The sequence below is a fragment of the Salmo salar genome, chromosome 05 (assembly GCF_965601325.2).
Source record: "Salmo salar chromosome 05, fSalSal1, whole genome shotgun sequence".
In the NCBI taxonomy this organism is placed as follows: Eukaryota; Metazoa; Chordata; class Actinopteri; order Salmoniformes; family Salmonidae; genus Salmo; species Salmo salar.
The window spans coordinates 95432654-95457036 of NC_138295.1; the positions used below are offsets into that span (position 1 = coordinate 95432654).

Consider the following 24383-nt stretch of genomic DNA (forward strand, 5'->3'; position numbering starts at 1 on the left):
TATAAATACTACACTAGGAGGTCTATAATTCAGAATACTACACTAGGAGGTGGTCTATAATTCATAAATACTACACTAGGAGGTGGTCTATAATTCAGAATACTACACTAGGAGGAGGTCTATAATTCAGAATACTACACTAGGAGGAGGTCTATAATTCAGAATACTACACTAGGAGGAGGTCTATAATTCATAAATACTACACCAGGAGGAGGTCTATAATTCATAAATACTACACTAGGAGGAGGTCTATAATTCATAAATACTACACCAGGAGGAGGTCTATAATTCATAAATACTACACCAGGAGGAGGTCTATAATTCATAAATACTACACCAGGAGGAGGTCTATAATTCATAAATACTACACTAGGAGGAGGTCTATAATTCATAAATACTACACTAGGAGGAGGTCTATAATTCAGAATTTTATTTATTTTATTTATTTATTTCACCTTTATTTAACCAGGTAGGCAAGTTGAGAACAAGTTCTCATTTACAATTGCGACCTGGCCAAGATAAAGCAAAGCAGTTCGACAACATACAAAAACACAGAGTTACACATGGAGTAAAACAACATACAATCAATGAATGCAGTAGAAAAAAATAAATAAAAAATAAATAAAATAAAAATAAGACTATATACAATGTGAGCAAATGATGTGAGATAAGGGAGGTAAAGGCAAAAAAATGCCATGGTGGCAAAGTAAATAAAGTATAGCAAGAAAAACACTGGAATGGTAGATTTGTAGTTTGAAGAAAGTTCAGAGATAAAATATAAATAATATGGTGCAAAGGAGCAAAATAAATTAAATAAATAAATACAGTAGGGGAAGAGGTAGTAGTTTGGGCTAAATTATAGAATTATAGAATACTAGACTAGGTCTATAATTCACAATACTACACTAGGTCTATAATTCGTAAATACTACACTAGGAGGAGGTCTGTAATTCATAAATACTACACTAGGAGGAGGTCTATAATTCAGAATACTACACTAGGAGGAGGTCTATAATTCAGAACACTACACCAGGAGGAGGTCTATAATTCAGAACACTACACTAGGAGGAGGTCTATAATTCATAAATACTACACTAGGAGGAGGTCTATAATTCAGAATACTACACCAGGAGGAGGTCTATAATTCAGAATACTACACTAGGAGGAGGTCTATAATTCAGAACACTACACCAGGAGGAGGTCTATAATTCAGAACACTACACCAGGAGGAGGTCTATAATTCAGAATAGTACACTAGGAGGAGGTCTATAATTCATAAATACTACACTAGGAGGTCTATAATTCAGAATACTACACTAGGAGGTGGTCTATAATTCAGAACACTACACCAGGAGGAGGTCTATAATTCAGAATACTACACTAGGAGGAGGTCTATAATTCAAAATACTACACTAGGAGGAGGTCTATAATTCATAAATACTACACTAGGAGGAGGTCTATAATTCAGATTTTTATTTATTTTATTTATTTATTTCACCTTTATTTAACCAGGTAGGCAAGTTGAGAACAAGTTCTCATTTACAATTGCGACCTGGCCAAGATAAAGCAAAGCAGTTCGACAACATACAAAAACACAGAGTTACACATGGAGTAAAACAACATACAATCAATGATACAGTAGAAAAATAAGACTATATACAATGTGAGCAAATGATGTGAGATAAGGGAGGTAAAGGCAATAAAATGCCATGGTGGCAAAGTAAATAAAGTATAGCAAGTAAAACACTGGAATGGTAGATTTGTAGTTTGAAGAAAGTTCAGAGATAAAATATAAATAATATGGTGCAAAGGAGCAAAATAAATAAAATAAATAAATACAGTAGGGGAAGAGGTAGTAGTTTGGGCTAAATTATAGAATTATAGAATACTAGACTAGGTCTATAATTCACAATACTACACTAGGTCTATAATTCGTAAATACTACACTAGGAGGTGGTCTGTAATTCAGAATACTACACTAGGAGGTGGTCTATAATTCAGAATACTACACTAGGAGGAGGTCTATAATTCATAAATACTACACTAGGAGGAGGTCTATAATTCATAAATACTACACTAGGAGGAGGTCTATAATTCATAAATACTACACTAGGAGGAGGTCTATAATTCATAAATACTACACTAGGAGGTCTATAATTCATAAATACTACACTAGGAGGTCTATAATTCAGAATAGTACACTAGGAGGTGGTCTATAATTCAGAATAGTACACTAGGAGGTGGTCTATAATTCAGAATAGTACACTAGGAGGAGGTCTATAATTCAGAATACTACACTAGGAGGAGGTCTATAATTCAGAATACTACACTAGGAGGTGGTCTATAATTCAGAATACTACACTAGGAGGTGGTCTATAATTCAGAATACTACACTAGGAGGAGGTCTATAATTCAGAATGCTACACTAGGAGGTGGTCTATAATTCAGAACACTACACCAGGAGGAGGTCTATAATTCAGAACACTACACTAGGAGGAGGTCTATAATTCAGAAATACTACACTAGGAGGAGGTGTATAATTTAGCCACGGAGGATCAATAGGGTATTTATTTTTTTAATAGCCTAGCTGTGGATGGTGTATAGTCCAATCACAAGGCATCGCCTACAGTCTGGAACGCTTAACAAATCTGTCAGTGAACCGCATGCAGCAGCAGCAACAAAAAAACAGGCCTTTCGCAATATTATAAATACAAATCGCGGGATAAGACAGTTTGGAAAGCAAATGGCTCCCGCCGAGACAAAGACTGTACGTAGTCCACCAAAAATATTTGATTAACTTCCAAATAGACCTATTGAGCGAATAGTATTGGTTTACCAAACTAAAACAGGAGAGATGGGCTTTAGGCACGAGCCCATTGGCCACCGCCTGTGAGTGAGCTGCACCTCATTGGGTGAGACGGTGAAACAGGAAAGCTTGTTTAGGACTATAGTTTCCTCATATTGTACCATGTCTCTCTCTTCCACACACCTCGACCTCGGCTATTGATGGATTCAAGACCACGTTGTTCTTTAATGATCTCACATTCTCCATTTGTCAGTGTCAAAGCAGCCAATCGTTTGAGTATAAAACTATTTTAAAAAGTCTCCAGTCATGTATAATTACTTGGAATTGCATTAAATGAGTTTATAAAAAAAAAAAAAAAAAGTCAAATTTTTCCCAGACCCAAGACTACAAAAACAAATCTTCAAGCGCCTCTACTGCCCTATACCACTTTGACCCGTTTCAATGCTGTCTGTTCATTTAAATGTGTTCTGTACACTAGAGGGCTAAATATGTTGGGGTCATGGGTCACTGTCGTGCAGCGACTGGGCTTATTAGAACACATGACTTCCCAATCAGTGGAGTATCCAGGACGTGGCCCACATTCACTACTACAGACAGACCTGCTAGATATCCCAGTTACTGTTCTCCATTCACTACTACAGACAGACCTACTAGATATCTCAGTTACTGTTCCCCATTCACTACTACAGACAGACCTACTAGATATCCCAGTTACTGTTCCCCATTCACTACTACAGACAGACCTACTAGATATCTCAGTTACTGTTCCCCATTCACTACTACAGACAGACCTACTAGATATCTCAGTTACTGTTCTCCATTCACTACTACAGACAGACCTACTAGATATCCCAGTTACTGTTCCCCATTCACTACTACAGACAGACCTACTAGATATCTCAGTTACTGTTCCCCATTCACTACTACAGACAGACCTACTAGATATCCCAGTTACTGTTCTCCATTCACTACTACAGACAGACCTACTAGATATCTCAGTTACTGTTCTCCATTCACTACTACAGACAGACCTACTAGATATCCCAGTTACTGTTCTCCATTCACTACTACAGACAGACCTACTAGATATCCCAGTTACTGTTCTCCATTCACTACTACAGACAGACCTACTAGATATCTCAGTTACTGTTCTCCATTCACTACTACAGACAGACCTACTAGATATCCCAGTTACTGTTCTCCATTCACTACTACAGACAGACCTACTAGATATCTCAGTTACTGTTCTCCATTCACTACTACAGACAGACCTACTAGATATCCCAGTTACTGTTCTCCATTCACTACTACAGACAGACCTACTAGATATCTCAGTTACTGTTCTCCATTCACTACTACAGACAGACCTACTAGATATCTCAGTTACTGTTCCCCATTCACTACTACAGACAGACCTACTAGATATCCCAGTTACTGTTCTCCATTCACTACTACAGACAGACCTACTAGATATCTCAGTTACTGTTCCCCATTCACTACTACAGACAGACCTACTAGATATCCCAGTTACTGTTCTCCATTCACTACTACAGACAGACCTGCTAGATATCCCAGTTACTGTTCTCCATTCACTACTACAGACAGACCTGCTAGATATCCCAGTTACTGTTCCCCATTCACTACTACAGACAGACCTGCTAGATATCTCAGTTACTGTTCTCCATTCACTACTACAGACAGACCTACTAGATATCTCAGTTACTGTTCTCCATTCACTACTACAGACAGACCTACTAGATATCTCAGTTACTGTTCCCCATTCACTACTACAGACAGACCTACTAGATATCTCAGTTACTGTTCTCCATTCACTACTACAGACAGACCTACTAGATATCTCAGTTACTGTTCTCCATTCACTACTACAGACAGACCTACTAGATATCTCAGTTACTGTTCCCCATTCACTACTACAGACAGACCTACTAGATATCTCAGTTACTGTTCTCCATTCACTACTACAGACAGACCTACTAGATATCCCAGTTACTGTTCTCCATTCACTACTACAGACAGACCTACTAGATATCTCTGTTACTGTTCTCCATTCACTTCTACAGACAGACCTCTGATTGGCTCACTACTACATCCAGACCTCTGATTGGCTCACTACTACATCCAGACCTCTGATTGGCTCACTACTACAGACAGACCTCTGATACTAACGACCTTTAGCAATCTTTCATGCTCGGTTATTACCCAGAATTCAGGACAGTAGCTTGTTAGTGAGACAAATGAGAGACATGATTAGAGAGACCTTTCCCTTCCTGGTGTCAGACTACGCCTGTCAGTCAGTTTGACTGTGTGCCAACAAGCTGCCCAGAGAAACAGGGTTTGATACAGGAAGCAGCAGGGGCGCCGGTCAGAGAGGAATGATCTCTGATGAGGTACTGACAGACACACAGGAGATATAATGAGAAACACTGAACATTGAGAGGACACACACACACACACACAGAGAGAGAGAGAGAAGAGCAGTAGGTTTCCAATTCCAAGCACAGTGCTCTCGTGTACCTTCATCAAAGTCAGCGTCGTCCTCAGTGTGCTGAGGGAAGGGGAAACAGTTGGTGATCTCTAACCTGTCCTCCACTACCAGGCCCAGCAGGACACCCTGGACCACCTCACTGCCCTGACCCTCCTCCTGGTAATGCTTGATCATCTTCAGGACCACCTGGAGAGACACAGAGAGAGAGGGAACGAGAGAGAGAGAGAGAGAGAGAGAGACAGAGAAAGAGAAAGAGAAAGAGAAAGAGACAGAGACAGAGACAGAGACAGAGACAGAGAAAGAGAAAGAGAAAGAGAAAGAGAAAGAGAAAGAGAAAGAGAAAGAGAAAGAGAAAGAGAAAGAGAAAGAGAAAGAGAAAGAGAAAGAGAAAGAGAAAGAGAAAGAGAAAGAGAAGAGAGAGAGAGAGAGAGAGAGAGAGAGGAGAGAGAGAAGAGAAAAGAGAGAGAGAGAGAGAGAGAGAGAGAGAAAGAGAAAGAGAAAAAGAGAGAGAGAGAGAGAGAGAGAGAGAATGTGAGATGATTTCAGAAAAAGGGCAAGAGAAAGTATTTGTCAGAAACTGGACCAAGCCAGACACTGTCGTGGATTATTGGGCTGCACTGGACTCAGGGGAATAATTCTGACTGTCCATGGACAGGTTATCCTCCAGTCTTGGTTTCCACTGGACCCTGGGAATAATTCTGACTGTCCATGGACAGGTAATCCTCCAGTCTTGGTTTCCACTGGACTCAGGGGAATAATTCTGACTGTCCATGGACAGGTAATCCTCCAGTCTTGGTTTTCCACTGGACTCAGGGGAATAATTCTGACTGTCCATGGACAGGTTATCCTCCAGTCTTGGTTTCCACTGGACCCTGGGAATAATTCTGACTGTCCATGGACAGGTTATCCTCCAGTCTTGGTTTCCACTGGACTCAGGGGAATAATTCTGACTGTCCATGGGACAGGTTATCCTCCAGTCTTGGTTTCCACTGGACCCTGGGAATAATTCTGACTGTCCATGGACAGGTTATCCTCCAGTCTTGGTTTCCACTGGACTCAGGGGAATAATTCTGACTGTCCATGGACAGGTTATCCTCCAGTCTTCCACGGCTTCTCTGGAAGATTTTGGCCGAAGAACCAAATAATAGGTGTCCTTCTCTTGATTGCAGGTTTAAGTGGCAGATTTAAGATCCTATATAGAAATCCTAGTCAGCTCACTGGTCACCATAGCAGCACCCACCTGTAGCACGCGCGTCCAGCAGGTATATCTCTCTGGTCACCCCCAAAGCCAATTCCTCCTTTGGCCGTCTCTCCTTCCAGTTCTCTGCTGCCAATGACTGGAACGAACTACAAAAATCTCTGAAACTGGAAACACTTATCTCCCTCACTAGCTTTAAGCACCAGCTGTCAGAGCAGCTCACAGATCACTGCACATGTACACAGCCCATCTGTAAACAGCCCATCTATCTACCTACCTCTTCCCCTACTGTATTTATTTATTTATCTTGCTCCTTTGCACCCCAGTATCTCTACTTGCACATTCATCTTCTGCACATCTATCATTCCAGTGTTTTAATTGCTATATTGTAATTACATCACCACTACGGCCCTATTTATTGCCTTACCTCCCTAATCTTACCTCATTTTGCACACACTGTATGTAGATTTTTCTATTGTATTATTGACTGTATGTTTGTTTATGTGTAACTCTGTGTTGTTTGTTTGTTGTGTGGAACTGCTTTGCTTTATTCTTGTCCAAGTCGCAGTTGTAAATGGAGAACTTGTTCTCCACTGGCCTACCTGGTTAAATAAAGGTGAAATCAAATCAAAATAAAAGGGACACCATAGAGAGATGACAGGGCAAAGACCTACTGCTCTGTTGTTCCAGAGAGAACACGCCGGAGAAGAGGAAGATAAAGGTGAAAAATCAAAAGAGGACAACAGTGTGAATACACAAGAGTAACAAGCTGAAAGACAACAAGTCATGGAGTTCCTCATAAATCACATTGATAAGAGCAGAAGCAGGTCAAGACAACAGACAACCTCACACGGCTGGAACAGAGGAGAGGCCCCCTGTTGGTTATTACAATACCAGGGAGCCATGTGGCACCATGGGAAATAACAGACCAGGGGGGGGGGGGGTCCTTAGAACAGCGTTAGTCTGAATAACAGACCAGGGGGGGTCCTTAGAACAGCGTTAGTCTGAATAACAGACCGGGGGGGGGGGGGGGGGGGGGGTCCTTAGAACAGCGTTAGTCTGAATAACAGACCAGGGGGGGGTCCTTAGAACAGCGTTAGGTCTGAATAACAGACCGCGGGGGGGGGGGGGGGGGGGGTCCTTAGAACCAGCGTTAGTCTGAATAACAGACCAGGGGGGGTCCTTAGAACAGCGTTAGTCTGAATAACAGACCAGGGGGGGGTCCTTAGAACAGCGTTAGTCTGAATAACAGACCAGGGGGGGGGTCCTTAGAACAGCGTTAGTCTGAATAACAGACCAGGGGGGGTCCTTAGAACAGTGTTAGTCTGAATAACAGACCAGGGGGGGTCCTTAGAACAGCGTTAGTCTGAAATAACAGACGTGGGGGGTCCTTAGAACAGCCTTAGTCTGAATAACAGACCAGGGGGGGTCCTTAGAACAGCGTTAGTATGAATAACAGACCAGGGGGGGTCCTTAGAACAGCGTTAGTCTGAATAACAGACCGGGGGGGGGGGTCCTTAGAACAGCGTTAGTCTGAATAACAGACCGGGGGGGGGGGGTCCTTAGAACAGCGTTAGTCTGAATAACAGACCAGGGGGGGGGGGGGGGGGGTCCTTAGAACAGCGTTAGTCTGAATAACAGACCGGGGGGGGTCCTTAGAACAGCGTTAGTCTGAATAACAGACCGGGGGGGAGGTCCTTAGAACAGCGTTAGTCTGAATAACAGACCAGGGGGGGGGTCCTTAGAACAGCGTTAGTCTGAATAACAGACCAGGGGGGGTCCTTAGAACAGCGTTAGTCTGAATACAGACCAGGGGGGGGGGGGGGGGTCCTTAGAACAGCGTTAGTTTGAATAACAGACCAGGGGGGGGGTCCTTAGAACAGCGTTAGTCTGAATAACAGACCAGGGGGGGGGGGTCCTTAGAACAGCGTTAGTCTGAATAACAGACCAGGGGGGGTCCTTAGAACAGCGTTAGTCTGAATAACAGACCAGGGGGGGTCCTTAGAACAGCGTTAGTATGAATAACAGACCAGGGGGGGGGTCGTTAGAACAGCGTTAGTATGAATAACAGACCAGGGGGGGTCCTTAGAACAGCGTTAGTCTGAATAACAGACCAGGGGGGGTCCTTAGAACAGCGTTAGTCTGAATAACAGACCAGGGGGGGGGGTCCTTAGAACAGCGTTAGTCTGAATAACAGACCAGGGGGGGGGGGGGGGGGGGTCCTTAGAACAGCGTTAGTCTGAATAACAGACCGGGGGGGGGGGGGGGGGTCCTTAGAACAGCGTTAGTCTGAATAACAGACCGGGGGGGGTCCTTAGAACAGCGTTAGTCTGAATAACAGACCGGGGGGGGTCCTTAGAACAGCGTTAGTCTGAATAACAGACCAGGGGGGGGGTCCTTAGAACAGCGTTAGTTTGAATAACAGACCAGGGGGGGGGTCCTTAGAACAGCGTTAGTCTGAATAACAGACCAGGGGGGGGGGTCCTTAGAACAGCGTTAGTCTGAATAACAGACCAGGGGGGGTCCTTAGAACAGCGTTAGTCTGAATAACAGACCAGGGGGGGGGGTCGTTAGAACAGCGTTAGTATGAATAACAGACCAGGGGGGGTCCTTAGAACAGCGTTAGTCTGAATAACAGACCAGGGGGGGTCCTTAGAACAGCGTTAGTCTGAATAACAGACCAGGGGGGGGGTCCTTAGAACAGCGTTAGTCTTAATAACAGACCAGGGGGGGGGGGTCCTTAGAACAGCGTTAGTCTGAATAACAGACCAGGGGGGGTCCTTAGAACAGCGTTAGTCTTAATAACAGACCGGGGGGGGGGGTCCTTAGAACAGCGTTAGTCTGAATAACAGACCAGGGGGGGTCCTTAGAACAGCGTTAGTCTTAATAACAGACCAGGGGGGGGGGGTCCTTAGAACAGCGTTAGTCTTAATAACAGACCAGGGGGGGTCCTTAGAACAGAGAAATGACTTTCTTGGTAGGCTACTGTAACAATAACATTGGATGTTCTACAGTGTGAAAGGGATTGCTTCACATTTTGTGTTAAAGTGGGATTAAAATGGATATAATTGTCATTTTTTTTGTCAACAAGCGACAAAGCGGAAGAAAACGTTTATATCTTTTTAAATAAAAAAAAACATTGATAACTAAAATAGTCGTGTTTAGGCAATTCAACAACTAGCAAGAGGCTGTTGTGCTCGGGGTTTTAATAGCGCACGTGATAGTAGAGTTAGCAAAACAAATACCCAGTGGACATATGAAAATATTAATGAGGTCATTCTGCCAGGTAAGCATAGGCTACTTCGTAGTTAACATTTAACAGAGAAGGTGAGAGGGGAACTTTCAATCTACCAGAACACTTTTCATTAGCATCATCGCTAACGGCTACATTAAGTGGTAGACTCGTGCACTGCACACACACACACACACACACTCACCTCTTCAGAAAGTTGCAGGAATTACAAATCACTGAAGGATTCTGTTCATGTCATGATAAACTTGGACAAAATCATTTATTTTCAATACATTTTACTTGATTCCCGAGTTCAACACATTTGTTTTATATTGTTGAAAAAAAATTGTGTTTTAACGTCTGGATTCCGCCCACGTTTTATCGTGGACGGAATGGACACCTTCTCAAGCCTATTCCCCTCCATCACTGCTGCAAATGTCCTTTTTTTCTCTCTCTCAAAGCCACAGGGTCAGATTAAAGTCTGTAAATTCTCATCTAACGTATTCTAAACCTTCACCCAGCCACGCCGATCCTTTCATCACGTCACAACAGAGCTGGAACCCTGACAGATCGATGTAACCCATCTCCTGAAGGACTACGGGTTAAATCAGGTGCTAGTGGCTTTGTTATGATATCCAGGCTTCATACAAATACCACTACGTATTGCAAGTAAAGCCCGTCGGACTTTTATAAGGTAAGTTTCTCTACTACTTCAGATCGATCTCGCTCAACAGCTGGTGGGGCAAACTTCATGTGGAGACGAGAGATTGATATGTGGGCCACTAAAATTGTAAAAAAAATCAACAGGTTTAAAATTGAATGAAGCAAAAAAAAATCTAAATGGTAGGCGAAATCACTGCTGGCTTCCATCCTTAATTCCAGGCCATAAATCAATAGCCCACACAGACAATACATTCTGAAGGTAATGCAACACACTGTCTGAAATACAAAGTTAGCTTTGAGTAGCCTGGATGTTAGGGACTCAGAATCTATGATGTTGGAAGGTTTGTACCTGCCAAGCATTGGAAGTAGCTAACTGAGGCCTCTACCTCCATTACCTGTTAATCTGGTGTAACGCTAAATAGAACTGTTGGGAGGGCCGGGCCTCAGTGGGCCTCAGCGGGCCTCAGCGGGCCTCTGTGGAGGGGGCCGGGTCATATGACCTAAAAATCATAGCTACATTTTTTCAGACTTAAGGGTGATTCCCGATATACACTACCAGTGAATGAGAATGCCAAGAGTGTGCAAAGCTGTCATCAAGGCAAAGGGTGGCTACTTTGAAGAAACTAAATATATATTTTGTCATAGTTTTGATGTCTTCACTATTATTCTACAATGTAGAAAATAGTAGAAATAAAGAAAAACCCTTGAATGAGTAGGTGTCCAAACCTTTGACTGGTACGGTATATCTACACTGAACAAAAATATAAAAACACAACATGGACGATATATTGCATTAAATTGATTCCTTCAAAATGTATGTTTTTGTGCGACATTCCAAAATGCCTGTATCTGAAGAATCAAGGTTTTGTTAATCTGTCTGAGTGTGTCTGCTTGTTCTCATATTGTATTCTTGGTCTCATCTCCTTCGCTCCTCTGCTGGGTTCACCTCCCCATTTACACCAGAGATCTGTAGATATTGAAGAGATGCACGTCTCTGCCCTAACAATGGGAGTCGTTGACCCAAAGGAGGGAAGACGGGCAACAAGCTTAGGTCCAGAAATAAGCCTATAGAAACACACTGGGCATATTATGGACAGATTTTAGCAAGCGTAAAACCCTCTTCACACACCAAGCCCCCCCCCCCTTCACACACCAAGCCCCCCCCCCCTTCACACACCAAGCCCCCCCCCCCCTTCACACACCAAGCCCCCCCCCCTTCACACACCAAGCCCCCCCCCTTCACACACCAAGCCCCCCCCCCTCGCTCACACCAAGCCCCCCCCGCCCCCTCGCTCACACCAAGCCCCCCCCCGCCCCCTCGCTCACACCAAGCCCCCCCCGCACCCTCGCTCACACCAAGCCCCCCCCCCTTCACACACCAAGCCCCCCCCCTTCACACACCAAGCCCCCCCCTTCACACACCAAGCCCCCCCCGCCCCCTCGCTCACACCAAGCCCCCCCCCCTTCACACACCAAGCCCCCCCCCTCGCCTCACACCAAGCCCCCCCCGCCCCCTCACACCAAGCCCCCCCCCCCTCGCCTCACACCAAGCCCCCCCCTGCTTCTCACACCAAGCCCCCCCCCTGCTTCTCACACCAAGCCCCCCCCCTGCTTCTCACACCAAGCCCCCCCCCCCCCTCGCCTCACACCAAGCCCCCCCCTGCTTCTCACACCAAGCCCCCCCCCCCCCCCTGCTTCTCACACCAAGCCCCCCCCCCCTGTTCTCACACCAAGCCCCCCCCCCCTGCTTCACACACCAAGCCCCCCCCTGCTTCACACACCAAGCCCCCCCCCCCCCCTGCTTCACACACCAAGCCCCCCCCCCCTGCTTCTCACACCAAGCCCCCCCCCCTGCTTCTCACACCAAGCCCCCCCCCCCTGTTCTCACACCAAGCCCCCCCCCCCCTGCTTCACACACCAAGCCCCCCCTGCTTCTCACACCAAGCCCCCCCCCCTCACAACAAAAGCACTTTCTCCCGTGTCATTGTATACAGTGGCTGTCCACGGTTCTAAAACATCATTTTCAGTGCACTGTAGAATTGGCACCTTTCCCTATGTAGCTACGTGCATAATAACTAAATGAACCAGCATATTGAGATGGAGAACAATGAGGCAGCAGCAGAGACGAGGAAACAGCCCTTAGACAATTAGGCTAAGAAAATGGAGGAGAGAGAGGACACCCCAATTTAATTAGGTCTATAATCAATAGCCTAAGTGTTAATCTTTACTCCGCTGCTACTCTCTGTTGTCATCTATGCATAAGTCACTTTAATAACTCCAACTACATGTACATATTACCTCAACTAACCGGTGCCCCCACACATTGACTCTGTACAGGTACCCCCTGTATATAGTCTCCACATTGACTCTGTACCGGTACCCCCTGTATATAGCCTCCACATTGACTCTGTACCGGTACCCCCTGTATATAGCCTCCACATTGACTCTGTACCGGTACCCCCTGTATATAGCCTCCACATTGACTCTGTACCGTAACACCCTGTATATAGCCTCCACATTGACTCTGTACCGGTACCCCCTGTATATAGCCTCCACATTGACTCTGTACCGTAATACCCTGTATATAGCCTCCACATTGACTCTGTACCGTAACACCCTGTATATAGCCTCCACATTGACTCTGTACCGGTACACCCTGTATATAGCCTCCACATTGACTCCGTACCGGTACCCCCTGTATATAGCCTCCACATTGACTCTGTACCGGTACCCCCCTGTATATAGCCTCCACATTGACTCTGTACCGGTACCCCCTGTATATAGCCTCCACATTGACTCTGTACCGGTACCCCCTGTATATAGCCTCCACATTGACTCTGTACCGGTACCCCCTGTATATAGCCTCCACATTGACTCTGTACCGGTACCCCCTGTATATAGTCTCCACATTGACTCTGTACCGGTACCCTCCCTGTATATATCCTCCCCATTGACTCTGTACCGTAACACCCTGTATATAGCCTCCACATTGACTCTGTACCGGTACCCCCTGTATATAGCCTCCACATTGACTCTGTACCGGTACCCCCTGTATATAGCCTCCACATTGACTCTGTACCGGTACCCCCTGTATATAGCCTCCACATTGACTCTGTACCGTAATACCCTGTATATAGCCTCCACATTGACTCTGTACCGTAACACCCTGTATATAGTCTCACTGTTGTTATTTTACTGCTGCTCTTTAATTACTTGTTACTTTTATCTCTTATTCTTATCAATATTAGTTTTAACTGCATTGTTGGTTAGGTGCTCATCAGTAAGCATTTCACTGTAACCTGTTGTATTCGCTGCACGTCACTAATAACATTAGATTTGAATTGCGCCTGGCTTTATAAAATCACTTCTGTTGCCTGTTTGTTTAACCTGTTAGGGCTAGGGGGCAGTATTGACACAGCCGGATAAAAAACGTACCCGATTTAATCTGGTTACTACTCCTGCCCAGTAACTAGAATATGCATATAATTATTGGCTTTGGATAGAAAACACCCTAAAGTTTCTAAAACTGTTTGAATGGTGTCTGAGTATAACAGAACTCATATGGCAGGCCAAAACCTGAGAAGATTCCATGCAGGAAGTGGCCTGTCTGACAAATTGTGTTTCATCTTGGCTCTTTTTATTGAAGACTGAGGATCTTTGCAATAACGTGACACTTCCTACGGCTCCCATAGGCTCTCAGAGCCCGGGAAAAAGCTGAACGATATCGAGGCAGCCTCTGGCTGAAACACATTATCGCTTTTGGCAAGTGGCCGATCAGAGGACAATGGGCTTAGGCGCGTGCCCGAGTCGACCGAATGCTTTATTTTATTTCGTCTGTTTACCTAAACGCAGATTCCCGGTCGGAATATTATCGCTTTTTTATGAGAAAAATGGCATAAAAATTGATTTTAAACAGCGGTTGACATGCTTCGAAGTACGGTAATGGAATATTTAGATTTTTTTTGTCACGAATTGCGCCATGCTCGTCACCCTTATTTACCCTTTCGGATAGTGTCTTGAACGCACGAACAAAACGCCGCTGTTTGAATATAACTATGGATTATTTTGAACCAAACCAACATTTGTTATTGAAGTAGAAGTCCTGGGAGTGCATTCTGACGAAGACAGCAAAGGTAATAACATTTTTCTTATAGTAAATCTGACTTTGATGAGTGCTAAACTTGCTGGGTGTCTAAATAGCTAGCCCTGTGATGCCGGGCTATCTACTGAGAATATTGCAAAATGTGCTTTCACCGAAAAGCTATTTTAAAAATCGGACATATCGAGTGCATAGAGGAGTTCTGTATCTATAATTCTTTAAATAATTGTTATGCTTTTTGTGAACGTTTATCGTGAGTAATTTAGTAAATTCACCGGCAGTGTTCGGTGGGAATGCTAGTCACATGCTAATGTAAAAAGCTGTTTTTTGATATAAATATGAACTTGATTGAACAAAACATGCATGTATTGTATAACATAATGTCCTAGGGTTGTCATCTGATGAAGATCATCAAAGGTTAGTGCTACATTTAGCTGTGGTTTGGGTTTATGTGACATTATATGCTAGCTTGAAAAATGGGTGTCTGATTATTTCTGGCTGGGTACTCTGCTGACATAATCTAATGTTTTGCTTTCGTTGTAAAGCCTTTCTGAAATCGGGCAGTGTGGTTAGATTAACGAGAGTCTTGTCTTTAAAATGGTGTAAAATAGTCATATGTTTGAAAAATTGAAGTTTTTGCATTTTTGAGGAATTTGAATAACGCGCCACGGGATTACACTGGCTGTTGAGTAGCCCTTAGAGGTTAACAGCCTACGAGCACCAAGCATCAAACAACGGAAAAATATCAGCTAAAACAAGATTCTGCCGTTTTTAATCTAAGTATAATTTTTAATATAATGTATAATTCTCTGGGTTAGAACAGAATGGTATTACTTTATTTACAATTTATTTAGTTATTTTTTTACACTGTTGCAAACAAGCAGAAAAATAATATTCCAATATAGAGGATACTGTATCAACCAATCACTGATCCGAGTCAGTAAAGAGAGCCCAACTTCCCATCACTCCTCTGCGTACTTTGTCAGACCTCCCCCTCTACACGTTTCATGTAGATGACCTATGTTGACATAGAAACGGTGAATATAACCGAAAAAAAGTTAGTCCTTTGTATCCCTGCTCTAGTTTGGAGAATCCCCGTGCTCTTCTTCAAAATGTTCTCTCTCTCTCTCTCATTGCATAACAACAGGACTTCCTGGTTTCTGTTTGCGAGCCAGCCTCTCTCTACATCTCTGGAGTTAACGTGATGCAATGGAATAGCAAATAGCTAGCTGTCTCCAAGTACTCAGAGCTGGTGAATAGTTTAGCTACACTAGGAATAACTGTCCTTCACAATGATCAAAACTGTCCTTTAGAAAAATTCAGATTTTGTTTTGTATTTCAAAAGACAAAAAAACACAGGCTTGCATCCCAGATAACACTCTATTCCCTATATAGCGAACTACTTTCGTCCATGGGACACTGTGCACTACATTAGGGAATAGGGTGCCATTTGAGATGCGGCCCAGCCAATTATATCCCAAAATGAGTCCATATTTCTTCATAACAATCTCCTTGGATCTAAACAGCCAAGCACTCAACCGTACACAGTAGACTCTTATTGAACCCTAGTCCTCTAGTCTGGCTGTTGATTTAATGAGGATGATCAAATCGTGTTCTAGCAGCAGCTGCTCAGTCAAGTTCCTCTCCTCTCCTCTGATGGAACGTGAAGAAGCGTAAAAAACTAATTCTGTATTTTTCTACTGCAGATTGATTAGGAGATTTTATTACCAGTAAAACAATTTCGCCCTCTGTTGGCAAAACAGAGGTAGTGCAGGAGAAAAGGTCAATGTAGCCTCGATGTAAATCTGTTATTTCTGGTTTTCCAGTTCATTTGTGAGCTTTTTTTTGTTTGTTTGTGTAATGTGTGTTTTGTACTGTGGACACAGCAGGGGCTACTCCTGGCTCTGACTGTCAGTCGTGTGTTTTGTACTGTGGACACAGCAGGGGCCACTCCTGGCTCTGACTGTCAGTCGTGTGTTTTGTACTGTGGACACAGCAGGGGCTACTTCTGGCTCTGACTGTCAGTCGTGTGTTTTGTACTGTGGACACAGCAGGGGCTACTTCTGGCTCTGACTGTCAGTCGTGTGTTTTGTACTGTGGACACAGCAGGGGCCACTCCTGGCTCTGACTGTTAGTCGTGTGTTTTGTACTGTGGACACAGCAGGGGCTACTTCTGGCTCTGACTGTCAGTCGTGTGTTTTGTACTGTGGACACAGCAGGGGCCACTTCTGGCTCCGACTGTCAGTCGTGTGTTTTGTACTGTGGACACAGCAGGGGCCACTTCTGGCTCTGACTGTCAGTCGTGTGTTTTGTACTGTGGACACAGCAGGGGCTACTCCTGGCTCTGACTGTCAGTCGTGTGTTTTGTACTGTGGACACAGCAGGGGCCACTTCTGGCTGACTGTCAGTCGTGTGTTTTGTACTGTGGACACAGCAGGGGCCACTTCTGGCTCTGACTGTCAGTCGTGTGTTTTGTACTGTGGACACAGCAGGGGCTACTCCTGGCTCTGACTGTCAGTCGTGTGTTTTGTACTGTGGACACAGCAGGGGCTACTCCTGGCTCTGACTGTCAGTCGTGTGTTTTGTACTGTGGACACAGCAGGGGCTACTTCTGGCTCTGACTGTCAGTCGTGTGTTTTGTACTGTGGACACAGCAGGGGCTACTTCTGGCTCTGACTGTCAGTCGTGTGTTTTGTACTGTGGACACAGCAGGGGCCACTTCTGGCTCTGACTGTTAGTCGTGTGTTTTGTACTGTGGACACAGCAGGGGCTACTTCTGACTCTGACTGTTAGTCGTGTGTTTTGTACTGTGGACACAGCAGGGGCCACTTCTGGCTCTGACTGTCAGTCGTGTGTTTTGTACTGTGGACACAGCAGGGGCTACTTCTGGCTCTGACTGTCAGTCGTGTGTTTTGTACTGTGGACACAGCAGGGGCTACTTCTGGCTCTGACTGTCAGTCGTGTGTTTTGTACTGTGGACACAGCAGGGGCCACTCCTGGCTCTGACTGTCAGTCGTGTGTTTTGTACTGTGGACACAGCAGGGGCTACTTCTGGCTCTGACTGTCAGTCGTGTGTTTTGTACTGTGGACACAGCAGGGGCTACTCCTGGCTCTGACTGTCAGTCGTGTGTTTTGTACTGTGGACACAGCAGGGGCTACTTCTGGCTCTGACTGTCAGTCGTGTGTTTTGTACTGTGGACACAGCAGGGGCCACTTCTGGCTCTGACTGTCAGTCGTGTGTTTTGTGTGACGGCTGAACATGAATGTGTCTCAAATTGACAGACATGGCAACATCTCTCTTAACTACGCACGTGTTTCCAGTTATTGCATTTACATTTTAGTCATTTAGCAGAAGCTCTTATCCAGAGCGACTTACAGTAGTGAATGCATACATTTCAATTAATTTCATAATTATAATTATTATTTATTTTTTCATAGTGGCCCCCCGTGGGAATTGAACCCACAACCCTGGCGTTGGAAACACCATGCTCTACCAACTGAGCCACAGGGAGCTACAGACTAACTACCAGTGCTGTAAAGTACTTACATTTTATAGGGGGGTATCTGTACTTTACTATTTATATTTTTGACAACTTTTACTCCACTACTTTCTTAAAGAAAATAATGTACTTTTTACTCCATACATTTTCCCTGACACCCAAAAGTATGTTACATTTTGAATGTTTAGCAGGACAGCAAAATGGTCTAATTCACACACTTGTCAAGTGAACATCCCTGGTCATCCCTGCTGCCTCTGATCTGGTGGACTCACTAAACACAGAACATCCCTGGTCGTCCCTACTGCCTCTGATCTGGAGGACTCACTAAACAGAGAACATCCCTGGTCATCCCTACTGCCTCTGATCTGGAGGACTCACTAAACAGAGAACATCCCTGGTCATCCCTACTGCCTCTGATCTGGAGGACTCACTAAACAGAGAACATCCCTGGTCGTCCCTACTGCCTCTGATCTGGTGGACTCACTAAACACAGAACATCCCTGGTCATCCCTACTGCCTCTGATCTGGAGGACTCACTAAACAGAGAACATCCCTGGTCGTCCCTACTGCCTCTGATCTGGAGGACTCACTAAACACAGAACATCCCTGGTCATCCCTACTGCCTCTGATCTGGAGGACTCACTAAACAGAGAACATCCCTGGTCATCCCTACTGCCTCTGATCTGGAGGACTCACTAAACAGAGAACATCCCTGGTCATCCCTACTGCCTCTGATCTGGAGGACTCACTAAACAGAGAACATCCCTGGTCATCCCTACTGCCTCTGATCTGGAGGACTCACTAAACAGAGAACATCCCTGGTCGTCCCTACTGCCTCTGATCTGGAGGACTCACTAAACAGAGAACATCCCTGGTCATCCCTACTGCCTCTGATCTGGAGGACTCACTAAACAGAGAACATCCCTGGTCATCCCTACTGCCTCTGATCTGGTGGACTCACTAAACAGAGAACATCCCTGGTCATCCCTACTGCCTCTGATCTGGAGGACTCACTAAACAGAGAACATCCCTGGTCATCCCTACTGCCTCCGATCTGGAGGACTCACTAAACAGATTACATCCCTGGTCATCCCTACTGCCTCTGATCTGGAGGACTCACTAAACAGAGAACATCCCTGGTTCATCCCTACTGCCTCTGATCTGGAGGACTCACTAAACAGAGAACATCCCTGGTCATCCCTACTGCCTCTGATCTGGAGGACTCACTAAACAGAGAACATCCCTGGTCATCCCTACTGCCTCTGATCTGGAGGACTCACTAAACAGAGAACATCCCTGGTCATCCCTACTGCCTCTGATCTGGAGGACTCACTAAACAGAGAACATCCCTGGTCATCCCTACTGCCTCTGATCTGGAGGACTCACTAAACAGAGAACATCCCTGGTCATCCTTACTGCCTCTGATCTGGAGGACTCACTAAACAGAGAACATCCCTGGTCATCCTTACTGCCTCTGATCTGGAGGACTCACTAAACAGAGAACATCCCTGGTCATCCCTACTGCCTCTGATCTGGAGGACTCACTAAACAGAGAACATCCCTGGTCATCCCTACTGCCTCTGATCTGGAGGACTCACTAAACAGAGAACATCCCTGGTCATCCCTACCGCCTCTGATCTGGAGGACTCACTAAACAGAGAACATCCCTGGTCGTCCCTACTGCCTCTGATCTGGAGGACTCACTAAACAGAGAACATCCCTGGTCGTCCCTACTGCCTCCGATCTGGAGGACTCACTAAACAGAGAACATCCCTGGTCATCCCTACTGCCTCTGATCTGGTGGACTCACTAAACAGAGAACATCCCTGGTCATCCCTACTGCCTCTGATCTGGAGGACTCACTAAACAGAGAACATCCCTGGTCATCCCTACTGCCTCTGATCTGGTGGACTCACTAAACAGAGAACATCCCTGGTCATCCCTACTGCCTCTGATCTGGAGGACTCACTAAACAGAGAACATCCCTGGTCATCCCTACTGCCTCTGATCTGGTGGACTCACTAAACAGAGAACATCCCTGGTCATCCCTACTGCCTCTGATCTGGAGGACTTACTCAACAGAGAACATCCCTGGTCATCCCTACTGCCTCTGATCTGGAGGACTCACTAAACACAAATGCTTTGTTTGTAAATTGTCTGAGTGTTTAACTGTGACCCTGGCTATCCGTAAATGTAAATGTAAAAAAATCTGGTCTGGTTTGCTTAATATAAGACATTTTACATGTATACTTTTACTTTTGATACTTAAGTACATTTTAAACCAAATACTTTTAGATTTTTACTCTAGTAGTATTTTACTTGAGTAATTTTCTTTTAAAAGGTGTCTACATTCACTCAGGTATGAAAACGGGGTATTTTTGTCCACAGCTGTTAACTACATAGTTTGAGATGGATATTCTGCCATATGGAGGGAGTGACGTCACTACCATTTACTAGAAGGGGGGAAAATATGGCTTTTAGTTTAGTTTATTAATTCGACCATTAAAAAAAAAACTAACAAAAACAAGCACACATAAAACTTAAAAGCCATACATGCACATGAATAAAATCACTGAGGATAACACACAAAGTCTGGGACTTGTTTCCATTGTGGTCCTCTTGAGACAAGATGAAACTCAGTATGGCAGTACTAACCACCATAACGTTATAATTTATTTCTTTATTTTAGCAACAAGACCGCGGTCACCGTCTGGTCATCGGGGTTTTGTTGTCACAACAACTAAAATGTACAGACAGCGATACTATCCAACCACATTGAACAGTTATAACACATTCCCTACATCCCGCTTGTGTCCGCCATGATGCTAAAGCTAGCTAGCCTAGCCACACTTTCAACCCAGCCTTTCCCGTCCCACAGCCTCCAAAACCCGGGAACAAATAACCTCGTAGTTAATAACTCACCAGCCCCTCGATCTGAATTTGCTTCACGGGCGAATCTAAAGTTGCTCCCGGAGACGTGGAAGCCATCGGGGCGGTTGGTGTCGACGTTGATTCCTTGCGAGTAGCCATTCTGAAACACGCGAAAAGAGGGAGGAAAGAGAGGGTGGGACATAGTGCACCGGCTTTCTACGCTTGGGGTAAAATGACTACATAATAAATAGTTCCGAGTGTGAGAGACATTATTCAGAGACTAGATACAGTCATATCTACATACAGTATGTTCAAGATAGACAAAAAAAACACGATGTCATTGCTGCCGTCACATAATTCATTTCATGAGGAAAAGATCTTCAACCTCTCTGCTTTCTAAACTTTTTAACAGTAAGTTGTCTTGTGCCGGCCCTATCCTTTTGGGGCCCAAAGCAAAATTTTGTTTCCCCCACCACCTTGATATTATTTTTTTAGCAGCCCCCCCTCTTGACAGCGGATAGGAAAAAAAATACATTTTAGAGTTAATTTCCTGCAATTGTACACATTTTGCCATGGGGCATAGAGAAAATGTTGCCATTTTAAATGTAAGTTTTTTTTATTTAACTAGGCAAGTCAGTTAAGAACAAATTCTTATTTACAATGACTGCCTACCCCGGACGACGCTGGGCCAATTGTGCTCCACCTTTAGGACTCCCAATCACGGCTGGATGTGATTCAGCCTGGATTCGAACCAGGGACTGTAGTGACGTCTCTTGCACTGAGATGCAGTGCCTTAGACACTGCATAATAATGGCTGAGAAGGATAATGGCGCCAAAGGAGATGGTTGCCGTTTTACGATCCAGTAACCAATTGTGCAGTTGTGTATGTTTATTTGCTTTATTTGTAACTTATTTTGTACATAATGTTTCTGACGGACGCCGGACATCCCCGTCATTCGCAGGAGGAAAAGACGGAGATATCGTGGACGACGGTCCGGGTGCCTTGTAAGGATCCGTTGCAGAGAGAGTAATCTACATTTACCATCGATCCTATTAGCCAACGTACAATCAATCGATAATAAAAATAGACGAGCGCGTATATCCTACCAACGGGACGTTAAAAACTGTAACATCTTATGTTTCACAGAGTCGTGGTTGAACAACAACATGATTAACATACAGCTGGCGGGTTTTAAGCTTTTTCGTCGGGATAGAACAGCTGCCTCTGGTAAGACAAGAGGTGACGGCCTAATGTATATTTGTAAGCAACATCTGGTGCACGAAATCTTAGGAAGTCTCGAGGTTCTGAGGTAGAGTATCTCATGATAAGCTGTAGACCAAACTATTTACCAAGAGAGTTTACATCTATATTTTTTGTAGATTCCTTAATACCACCGCAGACCGATGCTGGCACTAAGACCGCACTCAGCCAGCTGTATACGGCCATAAGCAAACTGGAAAACGCTCATCCAGAGGCGGAGCTCCTAGTGGCCGGGGACTTTAATGCAGGGAAACTCAAATCCGTTTCACCTCATCTCTTCCAGCATGTTAAATCTGCCACCAGAGGGAAAACAACTCTAGACCACCTTTACTCCACAAACACGAGACGCTTACAAAGCTCTCCCTCGTCCTCAATTTGGCAAATCTGACCATAATTCTATCCTACTGATTCCTGCTTACAAGCAAAAACTAAAGCAGAAAGCACCAGTGACTCGGTCAATAAGAAAGTGGTCAGATGAAGCAGATGCTACGCTACAGGACTGTTTTGCTAGCACAGACTGGAATATGTTCCGGGATTCTTCAGTCACTGGCTTCATCAATAAGTGCATCGATGACATCATCCCCACAGTGACCGTACGTACATACCCCAACCAGAAGCCATGGATTACAGGCAACATCCGCACTGAGCTAAAATGTAGAGCTGCCGCTTTCAAGGAGCGGGACTCTAACCCGGACGCTTCTAAGAAATCCCACTATACCCTCTGACGAACCATCAAACAGGCAAAGCGTCAGTACAGGACTAAGATCAAATCAAATTAGACCTGCTCCGACACTCGTCGCATATGGCAGGGTTTGCAAACTATTACAGACTACAAAGGGAAGAACAGCCGCGAGCTGCCCAGTGACACAAACCTACCAGATGAGCTAAATTATTTCTATGCTCGCTTCGAGGCAAGTAACACTGAAACATGCATGAGAGCACCAGCTGTTCCGGACGACTGTGTGATCACGCTCTCCGTAGCCGATATGAGTAAGACCTTTAAACAGGTCAACATACACAAGGCTGCGGGGCCAGACGGATTACCAGGATGTGTACTCCGAGCATGTGCTGACCAACTGGCAAGTGTCTTCACTGACATTTTAAACCTCTTCCTGACTGAGTCTGTAATACCAACATGTTTCAAGCAGACCACCATAGTCCCTGTGCCCAAGAACACTAAGGTAACCTGCCACAGTACACACAAATCTAAAGTAAAGGAATGGAATTAAGAATATATACTGCTCAAAAAAATAAAGGGAACACTAAAATAACACATCCTAGATCTGAATGAATGAAATAATCTTATTAAATACTTTTTTCTTTGCATAGTTGAATGTGCTGACAACAAAATCACACAAAAATAATCAATGGCAATCCAATTTATCAACCCATGGAGGTCTGAATTTGGAGTCACACTCAAAATTAAAGTGGAAAACCACACTACAGGCTAATCCAACTTTGATGTAATGTCCTTAAAACAAGTCAAAATGAGGCTCAGTAGTGTGTGTGGCCTCCACGTGCCTGTATGACCTCCCTACAACGCCTGGGCATGCTCCTGATGAGGTGGCGGATGGTCTCCTGAGGGATCTCCTCCCAGACCTGGACTAAAGCATCCGCCAACTCCTGGACAGTCTGTGGTGCAATGTGGCGTTGGTGGATGGAGCGAGACATGACGTCCCAGATGTGCTCAATTGGATTCAGGTCTGGGGAACGGGCGGGCCAGTCCATAGCATCAATGCCTTCCTCTTGCAGGAACTGCTGACACACTCCAGCCACATGAGGTCTAGCATTGTCTTGCATTAGGAGGAACCCAGGGCCAACCACACCAGCATATGGTCTCACAAGGGGTCTGAGGATCTCATCTCGGTACCTAATGGCAGTCAGGATACCTCTGGCGAGCACATGGAGGGCTGTGCGGCCCCCCAAAGAAATGCCACCCCACACCATGACTGACCCACCGCCAAACCGGTCATGCTGGAGGATGTTGCAGGCAGCAGAACGTTCTCCACGGCGTCTCCAGACTCTGTCACGTGCTCAGTGTGAACCTGCTTTCATCTGTGAAGAGCACAGGGCGCCAGTGGCGAATTTGCCAATCTTGGTGTTCTCTGGCAAATGCCAAACGTCCTGTACGGTGTTGGGCTGTAAGCACAACCCCCACCTGTGGACGTCGGGCCCTCATACCACCCTCATGGAGTCTGTTTCTGACCGTTTGAGCAGACACATGCACATTTGTGGCCTGCTGGAGGT

The 24383-nt window shown here is 45.0% G+C and overlaps 1 protein-coding gene and 1 non-coding gene across 2 annotated transcripts in view; both read right to left on the bottom strand.

Annotated features, from left to right (window-relative positions):
- The window catches only part of LOC100196680 (eukaryotic translation initiation factor 3 subunit H-like), a 91490-nt gene extending 70379 nt beyond the window's left edge, over positions 1–21111 (bottom strand). Inside the window, exons 1-2 of the mRNA XM_082975997.1 lie at positions 20927–21111; positions 5342–5498 (exon numbers count right to left, since the gene is read on the bottom strand). Of these exons, the coding sequence (XP_082832123.1) occupies positions 5342–5498; positions 20927–21034 (265 nt within the window). The 5' untranslated portion in view covers positions 21035–21111. The remainder of the gene's footprint in view (positions 1–5341; positions 5499–20926) is intronic.
- Positions 17944–18017, bottom strand: trnag-ucc (transfer RNA glycine (anticodon UCC)). Its single transcript has one exon. It is a non-coding gene; the product is annotated as a tRNA-Gly (tRNA).
- Positions 21112–24383: the final 3272 nt, after the last annotated feature.